The sequence below is a fragment of the Brassica napus genome, chromosome A3 (genome assembly GCF_020379485.1).
Source record: "Brassica napus cultivar Da-Ae chromosome A3, Da-Ae, whole genome shotgun sequence".
NCBI classification, from domain to species: domain Eukaryota; kingdom Viridiplantae; phylum Streptophyta; class Magnoliopsida; order Brassicales; family Brassicaceae; genus Brassica; species Brassica napus.
In genome coordinates this window covers 13,866,739-13,886,394 of record NC_063436.1, presented here as the reverse complement: position 1 = coordinate 13,886,394, position 19,656 = coordinate 13,866,739, and the positions used below count along the sequence as shown (strand labels likewise).

At 34.7% G+C, this 19,656-nt stretch overlaps 3 protein-coding genes across 3 annotated transcripts; 2 read left to right on the top strand and 1 right to left on the bottom strand.

Annotated features, from left to right (window-relative positions):
• The first annotated feature begins 763 nt into the window (after positions 1-763).
• On the top strand, positions 764-5,166 carry LOC125606933 (putative hydrolase C777.06c). The gene is made up of 10 exons (XM_048776085.1): positions 764-1,151; positions 1,322-1,425; positions 3,647-3,690; positions 3,783-3,910; positions 3,985-4,126; positions 4,214-4,319; positions 4,424-4,494; positions 4,570-4,605; positions 4,674-4,783; positions 4,863-5,166. The coding sequence occupies exons 1-10, from the start codon at positions 985-987 to the stop codon at positions 4,918-4,920; spliced, it is 966 nt and encodes a 321-aa protein (XP_048632042.1). The 5' UTR covers positions 764-984; the 3' UTR covers positions 4,921-5,166.
• A 1,267-nt stretch (positions 5,167-6,433) lies between these two features.
• Positions 6,434-9,336, top strand: LOC106443802 (F-box protein SKIP19-like). The gene is made up of 2 exons (XM_013885358.3): positions 6,434-8,510; positions 8,621-9,336. The coding sequence occupies exons 1-2, from the start codon at positions 8,122-8,124 to the stop codon at positions 9,207-9,209; spliced, it is 978 nt and encodes a 325-aa protein (XP_013740812.2). The 5' UTR covers positions 6,434-8,121; the 3' UTR covers positions 9,210-9,336.
• A 1,564-nt stretch (positions 9,337-10,900) lies between these two features.
• On the bottom strand, positions 10,901-11,843 carry LOC106438740 (thionin). The gene is made up of 3 exons (XM_013880002.3): positions 11,473-11,843; positions 11,288-11,365; positions 10,901-11,196 (listed from the first exon to the last, which is right to left on the bottom strand). The coding sequence occupies exons 1-3, from the start codon at positions 11,699-11,701 to the stop codon at positions 11,099-11,101; spliced, it is 405 nt and encodes a 134-aa protein (XP_013735456.2). The 5' UTR covers positions 11,702-11,843; the 3' UTR covers positions 10,901-11,098.
• Between the last annotated feature and the right edge of the window lie 7,813 nt (positions 11,844-19,656).

Sequence of the window (19,656 nt, the reverse complement as noted above, 5' to 3'; positions counted from 1 at the left end):
TTAATTTTTATACATGTATTATATAGTTTGATAATGTTAACCCATCTTACCAACATATTAGATTTTATTTTTGAACATAAATATTTTATAATTACGAAAATAAAATATATAAATATATAAATTTAATACAATTTTATTATATTTATCTCAATATAATAATTTTAATTTAATATAATTGATTATGATTATATAATAACTAAAATATTATAGATTTTTTTTCTTTTTCATTTTATATAACTGAATATATTAATGTATAATAATATTTTAAACTAATTTCGAAATTAGTGAAAATATTTAAATATAATTTGAAAAATGAAGATCTTGTAAAAATCTTTTTAAACAGAGTTGTTAGAATTTTAAAATAAATATATTTATATTTAAAATGAAAAGATATCAAAAGATATTATGATTAAAATATTTTTAAAATTATATTTATTATTAGTCTGAATTAAAATATAGTATGAATTTCTATGAATAAGACCTAATGGACTATTTTTAAAAAAAATCACACATGAATCAAGGTTGTGACTTCTGTTTTAATATATAAAATGTATAAAAAAGTAAAAATAAACACCCGCGCGGTTGCGCGGGTCAAAATCTAGTTAGTGTTAATTTATAACTTAATTATTTATGGTAATAATAAATACGTTAAACTTTTTTTTTGTAACACTAAAATACGTTAAACTATACTACTGATTATGAACATGATCCCCACAATTCACATGGGCGGCTACTTATACTTTTAGTTTAGTCTAATAAATGATATATAAAAAGAAAAGACAACATCCCTCTTGTTTCTTTGATCCATTGTTCCACTGTCTCACAATAAACAAAAATGACCGATCACAAATTCTCAACTAATATAATAAACAAACATGAGCGATCGCAAATTCTCAACTAATACAATAAACAAACATGCATCCGTTGGCTTTTAAAATCATCTTTTTGCTAGACTGAACTATTAGGAAGATCAAAGTCTCGAGCATGGAGAAGAATGAACGTGAAGATGATCGAACGGCCCTTATCTTTCTCGGAACAGGCTGCTCCGCCGCAGTTCCCCATTTCAGATGCTTACTCCAGCCCTCAGATCCTCCTTGCCATGTCTGTTCTCAGTCCCTCACTTTACTGCCTCACCTCAACCCTAATTACAGGTATATTTTGTCTCCTTCCAATATCAATTTCTCTATGGGTTATTTGGTCTTTAATCTGTCAAGATTGAAAAACATTGATTCTTAATTTTAATTTATACTAAAATATTAAATCTTGTCCATTTTGATCTTCTTTGGTCCATTCTTGAATCTTGATACTCTTACTTTGGCAGATGCAATACATCTCTCTTGATCGATTATTGCTGCGGGGAGGAAGATGGTAGACATTATTACATGATTATTGATGTTGGGAAGAGTTTTCGAGAGCAAGTCCTTCGTTGGCCAATATCGTGTTGCAATACTGTCTACAAGGTAGCCTCTAAGCTTCTTGCGAACAGAATAAAAGCAGCTTTGCCAAAGCTCATCTCTTCTTCTCAATCAGCCTTTGTACCGGGGCGCCTTCTGGTTGAGAATGTGCTGTTAGCTACAGAGCTTGTCTCTGGGTATAAGTGGAAAGATATCTCAAAGCGATGTATGCTGAAGGTTGATCTGCAAAAAGCATTTGATTCGATCAACTGGGATTTTATCTTGAACACGCTAGAGGCTCTCGGTTTTCCTTCTCACTTTCGGAAACTGATTTCTCAGTGTATTTCCACCACCAGATTTTCTGTTTCAGTGAATGGAGAGCTTTGTGGGTATTTTAAAGGAACAAAGGGATTGCGTCAGGGAGACCCGCTATCTCCCTATCTTTTTGTTATCGCTTTGGAGGTCTTTTCCCAAATGCTAAATGCAAAATTCAGAGTAGGAGACATTGGCTATCATCCCAATACATCAGAGATTGAGGCTACGCACCTGGCTTTTGCTGACGACATTATGATATTCTTTGATGGTGAGAAAAGCTCCCTTGAAAACATTGTTGATACTATGGAGTTATTTGCCACATGGTCGGGATTAAGAATGAATAAGGACAAGACGGAACTCTTCGTTGGAGGCTTGAATCAGGCTGAAACTACTGACCTTACTAGTCTCGGGTTCAACCTCGGTTCAATGCCTGTCCGCTACTTGGGCCTCCCTCTTATGCATCGCAAGCTGCAGATCTCCAACTACAGACCACTGCTCAAAAAATCAAGGGACATTTTACTGCTTGGTCTACAAAGAAGCTATCTTATGCTGGTCGTGCTCAGTTGATCTCTTCGGTTATCTATGGTACCATAAATTTCTGGACATCTGCGTTTGTTCTCCCAAAAGGATGCATCAAACAAATCCAGAGTCTGTGCTCTTGTTTCCTGTGGACTGGAAATATCACTCGCAAAGGAGTAGCGAAAATTGCGTGGAGTACAGTGTGCTTACCAAAAAAAGAAGGAGGACTGGGGCTCAGGGACTTTGAGACGTGGAACAAGACTCTTTGCCTAAAGCTTATTTGGATGTTATATACACCAAACCCGTCACTGTGGGCTTCTTGGATCAGGAAATACAAAATTGGAGATGAAAGCTTCTGGAGCTTAGAAGCTAAAAAGGCAGGATCTTGGACATGGAGATCTCTACTGAACTTGCGCCCTATAGCTTCAAACTTTTTGAAAGCAAATCTTGGGAATGGACAGAAAATTAGTTTTTGGTGGGACATTTGGACGCCTCTTGGTCGCTTGATTGAATTATTTGGCGACTCGGGCCCTAGAGAACTCTGCATTCCTTTATATGCTTCAGTCGCTGATACTTGTGATGAGAATGGCTGGCGGTTGAGAGGCGCTCGATCTCTTGCTGCAGAAAGCCTTCAAATTTATCTCACGGGTATTATTCTTCCTTCACTCTCTCAAGATGATGATGTGTTTCACTGGGTTATTGATGGTGATGCTATGCCTCGTTACTCTGCCTCTCGAACTTGGGAAGAGCTTCGAAACAGAGCACCGTTAGTCTCTTGGTCCACCAGTGTATGGTTCAAGATGGCCACGCCTCGTCACGCCTTCCTCATGTGGATTGCGCATAATGATAGAATGCCTACACGGGTAAGACTATCAAGCTGGGGTCTAGGGACTTCTACAAGCTGCTGTCTCTGTGATTCAGCTCTGGAAACAAGAGATCATCTTCTTCTGGGTTGTGAAATCAGTGAACAGATTTGGAAACTGGTTCTTCAACGGTTGGGCTATACACATTCAGCCTTCATGACTTGGACTTCTTTTGTTGAATGGATTTCTCTAAAGGACTCCACTACTCCTTTGATTCTCAAGAAGCTGGTTGCTCATGCAACTATCTACAACATTTGGGCAGAGCGGAATAAACGCCTACACCAGGGAATCTCCTCAACTCCTCCAACGATCTACAAGCTCATAGACCGCAACATCAGAGACACGATCTTGGGGAAGAAAAAAATCAAGAAGAGCTTCAAAACACTTATGCTATCATGGCTAAGAAATGTCTAGAAAATCTTCTTCTCATATGGGTTTCACTTTGTTTTTATTCTTTTTTGCCAAAGTGCACCCAGTCTGGCTTTAGTTTTTTGTAAAGTTTACAAACTTCTTTCATATTTATATGATATTCACATCCTTGGCAAAAAAAAAAAGTCCTTCGTTGGTTTACCTTCTATAAGATTCCTCGAATTGATTCCGCTAAGCTCTTTTTATTTACTAATTTTCTTGAGTTCTTACATCTTTTTGTCTGATATGGAATCTAACTTTTACTACTAGTCATATTATGTAGATCATTCTAACTCATGAACACGCAGACGCAATTCATGGCCTAGATGACATTCGATCTCTTCAACCTCGTGGTTCAGCCATTGACACCAATCCACTTCCCGTCTTTCTATCTCAATTTACAATGGAAAGGTAAGACTTTTGACATTTTTCCTGTTATTAGTAAGTGTTCTCTAATGAGACTTTAAAAGACATTTTTTGTACAGCATTTCTACGAGGTTTCCTTATTTGGTTGAAAAGAAGGTTAAAGAGGTACCTAGACGGGTTTCACAGCTTGACTGGAGAATCATCGAAGAGAATTGTGACAAACCATTCACTGCCTCGGGCTTATCTTTCACGGCTCTTCCGGTTAAACTTCCTTCCATCTTTTGAGTAAATAAAAACAGTGATTCTTCCATGAGAACTTGATCCCTTGGACTCCACGTTTTGCTTTAGGTGATGCATGGAGAAGATTACGTTGCTTTAGGTTTCCTCTTCGGCAATAAAAGTAAAGTGGCTTATATATCAGATGTATCACGCATCCCACCTAGTACTGAGTATGGTAAGAACTATTAATAGTTTCGCTAAATCATTTGAAATCACAAGCTAATTATAACATTGTCTATGAATCTATGATTGATCTTCTTACGAATCTTGACTAAGCAGCTATTTCTAAAGCCGGAGCTGGACAGCTAGATCTTCTTATCCTGGATACAAATGTACCATCTATGGTTATGGTATAATTTAATAACTTCTGTTTCCACTTTTTGTTCATGAAAACTTTTTGTTGCTGATTAGCTCTTTGATAATAGAGAGGACGACAACCTACACATCTATGTTTGCCTGAGGTTTGTTTCAGTTTCTTTCTACATTTATAGAATAATGTTTTCGATTTTCTGAGCCTCATCTTCTTTAGACTCTTGAGATCATAAAGAGGCTCTGTCCAAAGAGAGCCCTTTTAACGGGTATGACACACTATTTTGATCACCATGAATACAATGAGATACTTGCGGAATGGTCTCTAAGGTAAGCAATGAAAGCAGTGTTGTATCATTTTGGTAAATCCACATTACTGAAAACTAATGGACTACGTTCAATATTCTAGGGAAGGAATTCAAGTTCAGCTTGCCCACGATGGTCTAAGGCTACCGATAAACCTATGAGCAAATTGCTAAATCCAAAGAGACTAGTTCAGGATTTTTGTTATCAATTCTAGTGAAAAATCGTTGTATGATTATATACTGAAGTGTGAGACAGAAACAAAATCTCTGTTTTTGTTTTTTTTACCTTTTTCTTGGAACGGTTGAAAATCTTTAGAGCAAGCCCTTGAAACATAACCCGGATCGTTCTTGTTGGGATTATGACGAGGTTTCAGCTCTGTGTTACATATTTTAAGCTCCTTCTTACCTGATGATGATGATTGTTGTTGAGCTTTCTAGATTCGAGTCTTTAAATCGTCGAGAATTGTCATCATCGTGATAACTTTTTGTGTCTTACATTCGGGGCTTTGAGGTTGCTTCATTGTGATCTTGAACGAGCTTTAAGGGGGCTTTGAGCTTTAACACACATCGTGATAACTCTTTGTGTCTTACATTGATCTCGGGGCTTTGAGGTCAAACCCTAATCTTAGTAAGTTAAAGTTGTTGATATGTAATATCATGAAGGACCAAATGGTCAACGAGTGATGGATACGAACAAGAGTCTTAAAAGTTGAAAACTACTTCATTACCTTATTTAATGGACTCAAGACAAGTTGACCATCAGAGAATATGGCCGTTTGTTAGTAAAGGATATAGGAGTCTTGAAAGTTGAAACAACTTCACTCCCTTATTTAATGGACTTGATAGAGTTTGACTATCAGAGAAAATGGCCGTTGGTCACTGAGTCATGATGCTAGTCTTGAAAGTTGAATCTACTTCACTTCCTTATAAGTATAATCTTGGACTTGAGAGACAACGTGACCATCACAGAATGGCCTCTTCCTCTTCCTCTTCCTTGGTTCCGTCATCTTCGTCTTTAAAATCCTTGTCGCTTAAGTAAAGGTCAAACGAACAGCATCTTGCTTTAGTCTTGCGATGACTTGATCTCCGAGTCGTGACCTGAAACATTGAACATAAAGTAAACAGAAGAAGGTTTTCTACGTTTTCAAGTAGAAAAAAAAAACATTTTCAAGTTTATTCTGCCACATTATGGAAAACATGTAGACGTTGTGTTTATCACTTTTATTGTGAATCTACCCATTTCTTTAAAAACTTGTTATCTTCTAAACTCATAACCAAAAATTGTCAAGGTCAACACTATCATGTAATACTGTTTTCTCTGATATCAACAAAATTATAGTGAAAAAAAGTAAACTTGTGGCTGAATAGTGCCAAACTACATTCATCTAGTTCGGTCTTGTGATGACTTGCCATCCGACTAATGACCAGAAACATTTTTTCCAGGAACATATAGCTACATTCTCATATAAATATTATAACCAAAGGTCAAAGGAAGTTTTTTTTTTTAGGGTTAAGAGTAAAAAGATCAAGTTTATTACAATATATTCCAGTACTATACACATTCAAATCAGTCATATATGACACAATTATTCACGGCCGTGTGTAATAAAATAATGATATGTTGGTTTAAAAGTTAACATCCTCTATCGCCTCTTCCTCTGCGTCCTCAAGTTTTAACATCTACACGCAATTATTTGCAGGTCAAGTAATCTGACAAGTCTTAAACTTGCAAAGTGCTATTTTATAACTGATTATGGATTTTCCCAAGCAGTTGTGAAGCTCCCATTGCTTGAGGACCTCGAGGTCTCATACTGCTCCTTGACAAAAGTGTCCATGAAAGCTGTAGGCAAGCCATGTCCAAATCTGAAGACATTGAAGTTAAATATCTTTGGTGACATGTTTCCTGGAAACAAGAGTGACGATGAGGCTCTAGCTATCGCTGAAACAATGCTTGGCCTTCGTCACCTCCAACTCTTTGGGAGCAAACTATCAAACACCGGCTTAAAAGCAATTCTGGACAACTGTCCTAATCTGGAACACCTTGATTTACGCCAATGTTTCAATGTTAACCTCTTTGGGGATATGAAGAAGCGGTGTTCCGAGAGGATCAAAGTTGTGAGGCATCCTAATGCCTCAACTCATGATTATCACTTTGATGCAAAATATGGATCCAGATGAATATGACTAATTTAATTGGTATGACATTGATAATTATGGCTACGACCCGTCTTGATTATCAAAAATGTAATAACCTTTTTCTGTGGTTTCAGTATCTTTGTGACGTTGGTAAGAATGTATTTTTCTTTTGCAAATCTTCTTTGTCTTTCTATAATATCTAAACTCCATTAAAGTTTCAAGGCTATCTGATCGGTTTAATTACTTTTGAGTTAGAGTTTGTGATTATTCTGCAACATCAAAGAAAGAAGACCTTGTATTGATTCTTCGGGGATAATCGGCCAAACATTTTCTTCTAGCTTGTTATGCTTGAAACAGACGCAATAAAAAAATGTTAAAATCAGAACTAAGGTATGTAATAAATCTGTTTTCTAACATAACGCAATCATCAATATTTATATGAGAAACATGAATTGCCTTTTGTCTAAGTCCCTCATGTTCTAACATTCCTCATTTCTTATCTGAAGGAATGTCAAGGCGAACACCATTTAGCTCTGGTTTTGCAATGACTTGGCATCAGAGTCCTTAGAGCATCTCCAATGTAAAACTTCATTTTTTCCTCCAAAATGGAGTAAAAGTGCAAATAAAGTAAAATTGTTCCAACTCTACTTCATTTCCCACTCCATAATGGAGTGATGAACAAACAAAAAATAGATTACTCCATTTATGGAGTAAATTTCATTATGGAGTGAGATATGAAGTTGGGTTGGAGCATTCCTTATTCCATATTCACTTTTACTCCATTTTAAAGAAAAAAATGGAGTGGGGATGGAGATGCCCTTACCTGTCACATTTTTTTTCCAGGAACATATGATGACGATTAAGTAAATAGAAGAAGGATTTCTAGATTTTCACCTTTATTCTTAAACATTATAGAAAGCATAAAGATTACTCCAAATGTTAGGTTTGCCATAAAGATATGGTCATTGGGTGATATAATAAAAAAGGTATAGAAAGTTGAAACGGATTTACTCCCTTATTGTTAATGCCTTTACTCTCTTATTTAATTCACTTTGATGCTATTTGACCAATAGAGAAAATGGTCTCTTCCTCTTCTTAGCTACCCTATTCCTTGGTACCGTATGGTTGTTGAGTGATGGTGATAGTTACGAAAAATTCTTGAAAGTTGAAACTATTTTCACTCCCTTATTTATTGGACATGAGAGACCAATTCTATCATCAAAGAAAATGGCCTCTTCCTCTCTGCCGTTGCCTTCTTCCTCGGAACGGTTATCACTGAGTTTTCGTTCTCCGCCGTCTCCGTCTTTGACTCCAGAGATGAAAGACGGAGAATATAGTAACTGGTCAGAGCTTCCGACTGAACTAACGTCATCCATCTTGCAAAGGCTCGGCCCGATTGAGGTATTGGAAAACGCTCAGAAAGTGTGTACGTCATGGCGTCGCGTCTCTAAAGACCCTGCTATGTGGCGGAAGATTGTCATGCATAAGGTAGAAGGCTTGGGGTACAACCTCGACATCATGTGCCGTCACGCAGTGGATCGTAGCCAGGGAGGCTTGGTTGAGATTGAAATTTGGGATTTCGGCACTGATTCTCTCATCAACTACATCGCTGATAGGTTAACTCTCTCTCTCTCTCTCATCAACTACATCGCTGATATGTTTTGCGTATTGTTCTTAGTCTTTTAATTGGCTTTATCTTTTAACTATAAATCACAATTATTTGCAGTTCAAGTTGTCTGAGAAGCCTTAAGCTTGCTAAGAGCTTTCAAGTAACAGACGATGGACTTACGGAAGCAGTTGTGAAGCTTCCATACCTTGAAGAACTCGAGGTCTCAAACACCTCAATATTGTCAGCAAAGTCTCTGAAAGTTTTAGGCCAGTCTTGTCCTAATCTAAAGACATTTAAGCTAAACCAACGGGGATTCTTACGTCCTCGGATTCAGAGTGATGATGATGCTCTTGCTATCGCTGAAACAATGCATGGCCTTCGTCACCTACAGCTTTTCGGAAACATATTATCAGACGTTGGTTTAAACGCCATTCTTGATAACTGTCCTAACCTGGAACATCTTGATTTACGTCAGTGTTTCAACGTTAACCTCCTTGGAGATCTTGAGAAGCGGTGTGACGAGAGGATCAAAGTTTTTAGACGACCTAATGACTCGACTTATGACTACCCATATGATGCGACGGCTATCGATATTTTTTCAGATGAAGTTGTTTTTAGAATCATGCCAGATGCTAATTATTACCCTGACTTGATGGCTGGAAGTGACTATTCTGACTACGACCCGACGGATGATTACGATTTCTGACTAATCTCTGAGTCTTTCTTTATCCTTCTCATGTGTCTTTTGCTTTTGCAAAAGCCTTTCCTATTTTATCTTATAACACAATTGCATGTGATTGTTTTTAATCTACCTTTTGAGTAAAGTTATGCAAGTTTTTTCTGCAACAGTAAAGAAATTAAATCATTTGCCAGTGAGAATTGTCCAAAAGTTTGTTTCAAGCTTCTTCTGTTTAGAAATTTGACAGAATATGAAACGCAAAGATGAGATGTAATATATAAACAGTAATATAGTCATCTCTATTATCCTATACTGTGCATCAGGTTCGTATGTTCCATTTTATGGTAACATAACGATCAGAGAATCTCAAAAGCTAATGAGGTTTTGAACAAACTCATCAACCGAAAAGTTCCTTGCTGCTGAAGGATTGCCAAACGCAAACCATCAAGCTCTGGTCTCGCAATGACCTAGCATCCAAGTCGCATGATGACACGTTGAACATGCTAGAGAAGACTCACAAGCCCCGGGAGATCAAGTAAAAAAGCAATCCTTAGGCTCTGTAGATAAGCTGAGATTAATTCTTCTGCAATCATTTTATGCCATTTTTGAAGACGTTACCAACAAGCTTCAACCTAGTAGTAAGATAATAGAGTGATAATATCTAACAAAGAACCCCTATTTTAAATTCTTGAATCAGACTATACATGACGGAGTAACACAATCATGTCAAGTACTGTAAGTAACTGATTATAGACTGATAACCGAACTAGAACTAACTCAAGATCGCAAGTATTGTCCATAAGATTCCTTGTCCCGAACGTCGATGAATATATCCCCCTGTCAAATCAAACAGAATAATGTTAGCCTAAGAGAAACTCCCATAAACCCTGAAGAACTCTAATTCGTCAGTGTGAAATCTAAGTGAGATTAGAAACTTCATCAAACCCCCATACAGGAACAGGAAACATTTCAAGATCATCGATTCTGAGAGCTGTTTAACTGTGCCAGACCCGAACCTTGAGATCCTATGAACAAGCATTGTTCAGCGCAACCAAAGCTTCCTACTTTGCGAATACCAAATGCAAATAGACAAAACCCAGAATCTAACAAAGCTGAAAAGAGTGCACCAAAGGCACCACCCGAACTATCTTAATATGAATCTTAAAAGAGAGGGGTTTGTGTTATGTAGACAACACCAGAATCTCATCTACATTGCATGTAATCTGTAAGACAAAATGGAAGAAATAATATATTTCACAAACAAAGTTTTTCTAAATGCGAGGAGATATCTTCTTCATCTTCTAAGATATGTCTACAAAAGAGCTGTAGAACAATTGGGAGCTTAGAGAACTGAAAGAACATATTTCAAAGATTATTTAAATACAACTCCCGTTGAATCGGGTGGGATCCGTAACAAACCGGATCAAAAGCATATGAATCAGAGAAACTGTGTTTACCTGGTACATAATCTGAGAATGTATGTATATTATTACTTTTTAATCAAAGCCAAGAAGGAAAAGGAATGTGTCTTAAACAGTCCAAAGCTTAAAACGCGTTTATAGTATGTCTTATCTTTAACAGTCCAAAACGAATTCTTCTTCATTGCATATGGATGGCATTCTGAATGGTCATACAAGATATTATATGCTTAGAATTTCCTGTATTCATCATAATTTGAGATTTGTAAGTCCTAACAGTGTTTGCTAAGTTGGCATTTGTTGAGCAGGAAACCTTCTTCTTTATTTAGTTATAGCAAGTACAAGGGATAAACAATCTAGGGATCGATGACCTTCTACGTCACATAGATAACTTGGAAATAGCAAAAGAGTCTAGCAATTTGTCACATACACGACAATTATTGAAAACATGTAAAACAACAACACATACAATTAATACATAGATAGCGGATATGCTTGTTAGGCAGTTTCAACTGCTTTAGCTGAGCCCTTGGTGCAGAAATTAGAACATGCGTTGGTGCATTGTGAAACCGCTCCTTTCACAATTTCACTTGCATCTAATTCACCGAAACAATATATTGGAGTTAATATATTATTCTCTTATTCCAACAATCTTATAATTTTAATAATATTGAATTTCTGCTTTACCGGAGTTCTTGAGAGTGGTTAAGGCACCGCACACAGAGGATGCACACCCCAACTTGCAGTATTCATTGACAGCATCACCTGAACTCAAAAATAAAAACAATCCTTGCAACTTGCATCAAGATCTTGATCCAACTTGTAAAAGATATAACTTAATAAAACAACCAAGAAAAAAGAGATTAAATTACCATAGTTTTGGAGAATGTCATGTGTATATCCCGGAGGACATGTCGTCCCAGAAACGATTTTGCATCCACTGAGGTTTGCACAATTTGTCATAGAGGCTCCAGTAAGACGGCATGCATTATATATGTTTCTGTCAATGGTTCTGGGGCAACAAATCTTTGCTTCGACTTGATTCTGCGCCATGACAAGACTCATTATGATCACACCTAAAATCACAGTTTTGCCTTCCATCTTTTGACTGATTACTTGTTTGGTCACAAAATGTACGTAGAGAGAGAACACTTAAAGTACACACTTGTATTGATGAAATGGTGACGAAACAAGACTCGCTTAAATACTAATTTACCACCACAACATCCTTTCACAACTTTATCACGTGCTTTACTGGCTCATTTAATCTGAACCTAATAAATTGTACCGATGTATTCAACAGAAAATATGATGTACATGGTCATTTAATTATTTTTTTTGTAAACTTACATGATCATTTAATTTGAACCTAATAAATTGTACATTTATCACATGTTCTACTGGATCCAAGCAACATGATTTTGGTTTCTTGCTTTTAAATTATGGGGACCCTTGCGTACGTTGATGTTCCACAGTCTGATATATAATATTTGAGATGCTATCAAATTTACTTTATTTTTTAAGTCATCTGTTGGATTAATATTAAAATAATCATGCCTTACACAAAGCCGGCAAAGGAACAAAGCCTTTCCGGAGCCATAAGCCGACGAGGTAAAACAACACCCTTCGGAACCAAGAGTAAAACAACAACAAAGAACATAACTTATGCTAAAACAAGGAAGGGATGTTAAATTGTTAATATTTCAATTATGTCTTACACATGACTGTATGGTAAGGGAGCAGAGCAAAAAATTGAGACATGAATATCAGTTAGGAATAGGAGACTAAAATAATTAAAACCAAGTAGCGAGATACGAATCCGAAGAAGGGAGATTCAAGGCTGATGGATCAGCGATGGAGAAGAGACGAACTCTTACAGTATGCCTCAAGGCTCCAACACCAACGAGACACCGCAAAGGAAAATAATCATCGTCATTATCGTTAGTAAAAAAGACTTTTAACTGGTTTACTTAATTAGTTTTCTTCTCCTCCAAATAAAAATCTTGAAACAAGGTAGCTGTAAAGTTAATTAATTGAAACCATAAGCCGCTATCATTGGCAGTCAATACCACGGACCCTTTTTCTTTCTCAGCAATCTGCTGGATAGCAGAAACGAGACACAATCTTCAGAAAGGGAAAAAAATATTAGTTGAACTAGAGTGTCGTTATTATTTTGTTGTTTTCTAGGGAAAAGCACGCACGTTTTTGTTGTTGATACCAAACTTATAACTAAAAACTAGAGTTTGATCGCGGATGTGCGTTTTTATTTTTTATATAGATAGATAATTGTTTTATATGATTAATGGTATATACAATATACACTTACCATATAAATTGTTTAATATGATATTTTAACCATAATAATTATGTAATTTACATGCAGTAAATTTAATTTGCCATTTCAAACTGTCAATTTTACTCTTATTGTCGTAAATGTAATAAATGGTGATGTGTATACCTATATATGCATTTCAAAATAGCTCAATAATGCCTACTTGGAAATATTCAGTCAAAAAATCTAATTAGTTGTCTATATTTTAGGAAAATTTTGAAAAGTTATTGAAGATTTTGATCACCAAAAAACGTATGTTTTAAAAAAAAACTTTATAAATTTAAGATTCTCTGATTTATAATTAAGAAAATCGTGTACATTATTTTAAATATATATGCTTGTTAAACTAAAATTTGAATATCTAATGTAAACCGGTACACTTTGAAATCGTTTTTATAGTATTCTTCCAAACTATGATAATAAATCATAATAATATTCGTGCCCTATGTTAAAACGCAAATCGGAGTACAATATATGTGAAAGTATTATATCATACTTATATATCTAATGATAGAACAGGTTTTGGATCTGTACTTATGGACTGGTTAAGCTTAAGGATTATTTTCCTGAACGAGAAGCAGCAGATTCACAAAAGTCAATATGCAATGTGTAAGAAGCCATGATTAGAAAAACCTCACTCTTTTGACTCTAATTTGCTTCACGTACCGATCCAAACAAACAAATCATCTTTTGCAGACTGATTGAGCAGTTCTTGGAGGCAAATAGATTGATCTCTCCTGTCCCCTTCTCAAGTGATTTATTGTGCCACAATATCTTACAACAACCGTAGTATTCAAAGTTTGTCATGTATCATGAAGTGTTAACTAACAGTAAAGAACTATATAACTTCATTTATTTATCATTTCGTTGAGGCATGACGTGCTGTCATAAACATACACGCCACAAGAATCATTCCTTGCTAAAAACCCATGTTCATGTTCGGAAGTACGCTAGGCGCTAGTCGGGCGGCATTTCCGAGCCTAGCGAGTTACGAAAGATCGGGGAGTACTCGGCGATTACGGTAAGCCTAGTTTTAAATACAATTTAATATGTTTATAATATATTTAGCTAATTTTAAACATGATGAAATAAGTGTTTAGACATAATTATATAGCTTTTTATATATAATTTTAAATTGCCTTTTTTCTGATTCGTAAATGGTGTGTTTAGTACGAAAAATTCCTAAAGGCAGTTTGTATGTGTTTGTTTTGGGTTTGATAGCTAATTGCAATTATTTAGTAATGAATAATTACATAAAATCTGTCAATAATGAGTAAAAAATAATCAACCGTATTTCAACTTTATACGGACGGAAAAAAAAACTTAAGCGGTTAATGCGGGAAATAGGCAGTCAACGCGGGAATTACGCGGTCAACGCGGAAATTACGCGGTCAACGCGGAAATTACGCGGTTTTACGCGGATCTACGCTTGGCTACACCGATTTGGACATATTCGCCGCAGTCAACTTTGAACATCGATGTTGATAACACCGACTTGGCCATAAATTACTTCAAGAAAAAGTTACTGATAAATGAGTTGATGTTATGTTTGTTTGTTCAATATGGTTCGTTGTGTACATATTTGGCGAGGTGAATGGAAGAAAACTGGTCAATAAGAGTGGAATATCATAACGCTTCCAAGACATCGGTTATAGGGTGTTGATAAATAATACAGTGAGCTATGAGACGCTTGACCAGATAATTAGGCAACATTACGATCTTAAATCGCTATGTTATAATAAATAGGAATTCCCTCCTTATCTTTAGTTTGCTATCATAATATGTGACCAGTCAATTTTCATTTATCTAAGTAATTTATTTGCACAAATATGTAAAGCAGAACATCAAATCTGTTTATACCATGTCGTGATGGTGTATCTCTAGCATATAAAAATCAAATTTGGAAGTTCCTATGGATACAAAGGTAAGAGATTGTGAACAAAACAGTAAAGTCAAGATATATTGTGAACAAGAAGGTCAGAATATTATCGACTTTGACATGTTAAAATAAAGGAGTTTTTGCCAAAATTAACCCACAACTTGATTTTAATCCTAAACCTATATCCAAACTTGAATCAAATGCAAAACAAACCTAAAAGCCTAGTGAAATTACAGCCCAGCCCCTTGTGACCAAACAAAAAAACAGAAGTCATTTTACGAATATATCCCCAGTAAATCGTCTGAGTCGTCTGAGATGTTGGAAGTCGTCTGGACGACTGAAGTGTAAGTCGTCTGGTACCAGTTTATTTTAAAAATAATTTATAAATCTTGTAAAAAAATATTTTGATGCGTGAAAAATAAAAATCAAGTAATTATAAACAGTTTTAAGTGATATAAATTAAGATATGATAAAATTGATTTGTTTTGAAGATAGATAAGTAGAAGTAGTGAATCATGAAATACTTTGGTTTAGGAGTTTGGCAAATATATGTTATAGTATTGTATGTATTGTTAGGGTTAGATTTTGGAAAACTAAAATGTTTTTTTCAAAAATTAGTTTTCACCTATATGTGTTTATTTCTGTGTATAGTAAACACTTTTTAAGTTTGATTTGGTTTTATGAAGTGTTTAATTAGATAATTAAGTTTAGGGGTTATGTTTAGGGTGTGGACGACTTATATTTCAGTCGTCTGTTGAATAATTTACTCGGACGACGTATATTTCAGTCGTCCACATCGTACCGAACCTTTAATTTTACCAATGTATGTTTTAACCTAACCGGATCATTTTACTCGGACGACTTACATTTCAGTCGTCTGGTGAAGAAGTTAAAACAGACGACTTACATGTAAGTCGTCCAAATATTCCCGCCTAAAATTTTTTTAAAAAATTATTTTTCTGCTTAAATAATTTAAATCAGACGACTTACTTGTAAGTCGTCTGGAAAGTCTTCTATTTTAGTTTCCCGCTAAAAATATTAAACTCTTCTGGACGACTTACATGTAAGTCGTCTGTTTTAATTTCTTCACCAGACGACTAAAATGTAAGTCGTCCAGAAAGTCGTCTGAGTCAAAAATATTTAACTTAATTGGATTTTTTGTCTCCCTATATAAAGAAAAATTTACACATTCTCTCTCATCCTCTCAAATGGCTGCAACAAAAATGTAATGTTCATCATTCTAAAACTCTCCAACCTCTCTCTAATCTCTTTGACTTGAAAACACCAAACTTTATATGAATTTTTCAGTTTTGTCTCATGTATTTCTTACTAATCTATCTCTTTTGCAGGTTTTTAATCAAATGGTACTCATCTTCTACTAATTTAAAGGTAGATCTATTAATTTTAGATATGTATTTTTGTGTGTTCTATAAATATAGATTTATCTAATCTTCCACTCATTTTCTCTATTTTTAAGTCATTTGAACGTTTTTGGATATGCAGGTTTTTCAAATCTGGATTTAATATGCAGGTTTTTCAGATCTGGAAGACTTCTGGGACGACTTACATGTTAGTCGTCTGGAAGTCGTGTGGACTTCTTGGAAGTCTTCTGACAAAGTCGTCTGGACTTCCAAGAAGTCGTCTGGATTTTTCTGAGCGTTTTGGTAAGTTCTTATGTCTGATTTTTCTTCATTTGGTAACTTCTTGTTGTATAAAGTTCTTATTTTTTTCCCAAACTAAAACTCTCCAAACCCACTCAAATCTCTTTGACTTAAAAACACCAAACCTTATATGAATTTTTCAGTTTTGTCTCATGTCTTTCTTACTAATCTATCTTTTTGGAGGTTTTTAATTAGATGGTACTCATCTTCTACTAATTTAAAGGTAGATCTATTATTTTTAGATGTGTATTTTTGTGTGTTCTGTAAAGGTAGATTTATCTAATCTTCCATTCATTTTTTCTGTTTTTAAGCCATTTGAACGTTTTTGAATATACAGGTTTTTCAGATCTGGATTTAATATGCAGGTTTTTCAGATCTGGAAGACTTCTGGGACGACTTACCTGTTAGTTGTCTGAAAGTCGTCTGGAAGTCGTCTGGACTTCCTAAAAGTCGTTTGGACTTCCTGTAAAGTCGTCTGTAAGTCGTCTGAACTTCCTAAAAGTCTTCTGACAAAGTCGTCTGAACTTCCTGGAAGTCGTCTGGACTTCTTAGAAGTTGTCTGGACTTCTTAAAAGTCGTCTGGTCTTGTCTACTCAAGTGGAATCCAAGCTTGTCTTTGTAGAGGAATGATCTATAATAGTTTTGTTTGTGGTATGTTTTGTGAATTGCATGTCTACTCTTTTAGTTGTGAATTTTTTGTAAAATCAGTAATAATGTTTTCCAAGATGTATTAAATGTGCTAACAATGTGTTTACACATTTACAAATCAATGAAATAATAGACTTCAGTAGCCTTTTTCTTATCTTTGGATCTCTCATATGCAATAATAAACTCCAATGGCCTTTTTCTCATCTTAATAAACAAGAATGTTGGTAGCTTCATATTGATACAACATTTTAAGAAGCATTTAACCCTTCTTCCAACTCATAGTAATAGTCATCATTATTGTCTATAACAATAATACTTAAGAGATGGAAACAAACAATAGTAACTAGTCAAAGCATATCATATTTTTTTTATAAGTTTGTGTTGAAAAACTTAGTCAAATTTAGTAAAACTAAGGGAGAGAACATATTTTGTAAATATGAGTTTTACATATCTTGAAGTTACTTATCACTCTTAAAAATAAAAGTTATTCAAAAACTAACGTAGAAGACTTAAAAACTAGCGGAGAAGACGCGGACGACTTTAATCTAAGTTGTCTAGACGACTAAACTATACGTCGTCAGGTCAACGCAGAGGTTATTTTTGCAATTGACTTTGAAATCTGTTATTTCGGACGACTGAAAGTTATGTCGTCTACTATTGTTTGGTTAAAAAAAAAACTCCAAAAAAGTTAGACGACTTACATTTCAGTCGTCAGAGGTTAGTTTTGCATTTGACTGGATTATTTCAGAAGTTTGACTTTTTGGACGACTTACATTTCAGTCGTCTAGTGAAAATTAAAATAATAATATTTTTTAAAAAGTAGACGACTTACAATTAAGTCGTCATAGGTTAGTTTTGCAATTGGAAAAAATAACTTCAAGATTTAATTATATACAGACGACTTATAATTCAGTCGTCCACGAGACGACTGAAATGTAAGTCGTCCAGGATTTACCAGGTTTGACCAGAATCTCGGAAAAAAATCCTGGACGACTTACAATTAAGTCGTCTGGTGGACGACTGAATTATAAGTCGTCTGTGTATAATTAAATCTTGAAGTTTTTTTTTTCAATTTCATAACTAACCTATGACTACTTAATTGTAAGTCGTTTACTTTTAAAAAAAAATTATTGTTTTAATTTTCACCAGACGACTGAAATGTAAGTCGTCTGGGGAAGTCAAACTTCTGAAATTATCCAGTCAAATGCAAAACTAACCTATGACGACTGAAATGTAAGTCGTCTAGGTTCTTTGGAAATTTTTTTGAAACCAAACAATAGTAGACGACTTAACTTTCAGTCGTCTCAGGTTACAGATTTCAAAGTCAATTGCAAAAATAACCTCTGCGTTGACCAGACGACTTCCAGGTAAGTCGTCTACAGCCAGACGACTTCCAAGTAAGTCGTCTACAGCCAGACGACTTCCCAAGTAAGTCGTCTGACGAACAGATCTGGAAAAAAACTCGATGTCATATCTTAAATTGGTGAGATAAGTTACTTAGCATACATAAGGCTTCTCCAAGCACACAAAATCACAAACGAAAGTCACCCACCTAGAATCGTTAGCTTCTATGACTCTATGAACCATAAAAATTTTAGAATCAAAATCTTGGGTTTTTTTAGCTTATTGTGGAGAGAAAGTGAGAGATATGTTGTGTTTAGTTCACAAGAATGGAAAAAGAAGAAGGGTAAATCGATTTTGGGAGCATTAAGAGCTTCAAATTGGTTGTTCATGGTGGTTGTGGTATTGATGACAATGGCAATCTTGTAATTACTTGAAGATGATGAGGGTGAAAGAGTAAAGATGTCATTTTCGAAAAGAAAAAAAAATTGATGGCATTTTCGTAAATTATATGAACTTGTGGGGTAAATAGGGCAAAACCAATTTTCAAAAAAAAAGGGAGGTAGTTTTGTGTTTGACTTTAAGTTGTAGGTCAATTTTGCAAAAAGCCCTAAAATAAATATTGGTCCTATCGTGAAAATTGTTGGACTGCTAAGAAACTCAATATGACATTGGTTTTATGTAACACACTAGGTTAAGACCCGCGCCTTGCGCGGGATGAACATTATATATATAAATTATTTTATATATTATATGTTTATAACATATTATGAAATAATAAATATATATTAAATATTTAAAAAATTATTATCTACTACTTATATAATTAAATTGGTGCGAACATATAAATAAATTTAATAAATCGAAAAAATATTTTTTCTATTTGATATGATCTATAATTTAATTTAAATGATAGTAACATATATATGGTATATGTTAATATTAATATTTATTAGATGATGCTTTTTGCTCATATTTTTTTATCATTTGTATCTGTTATAGCAAAAAGTCTAAAGTAGTAATAACAAAATTTTCACTGTGGAAATAATGGTTTAAGTAATTTATAATATTTTTAAAAATTCAAAGTAAATTTCAAAATTACGATATTTATGTATTTCTTTATGACATATAGTTTAATTTAAAATGATATATATATTTATATATCTTTTATTTTTGATACTTATTAAATGAGACT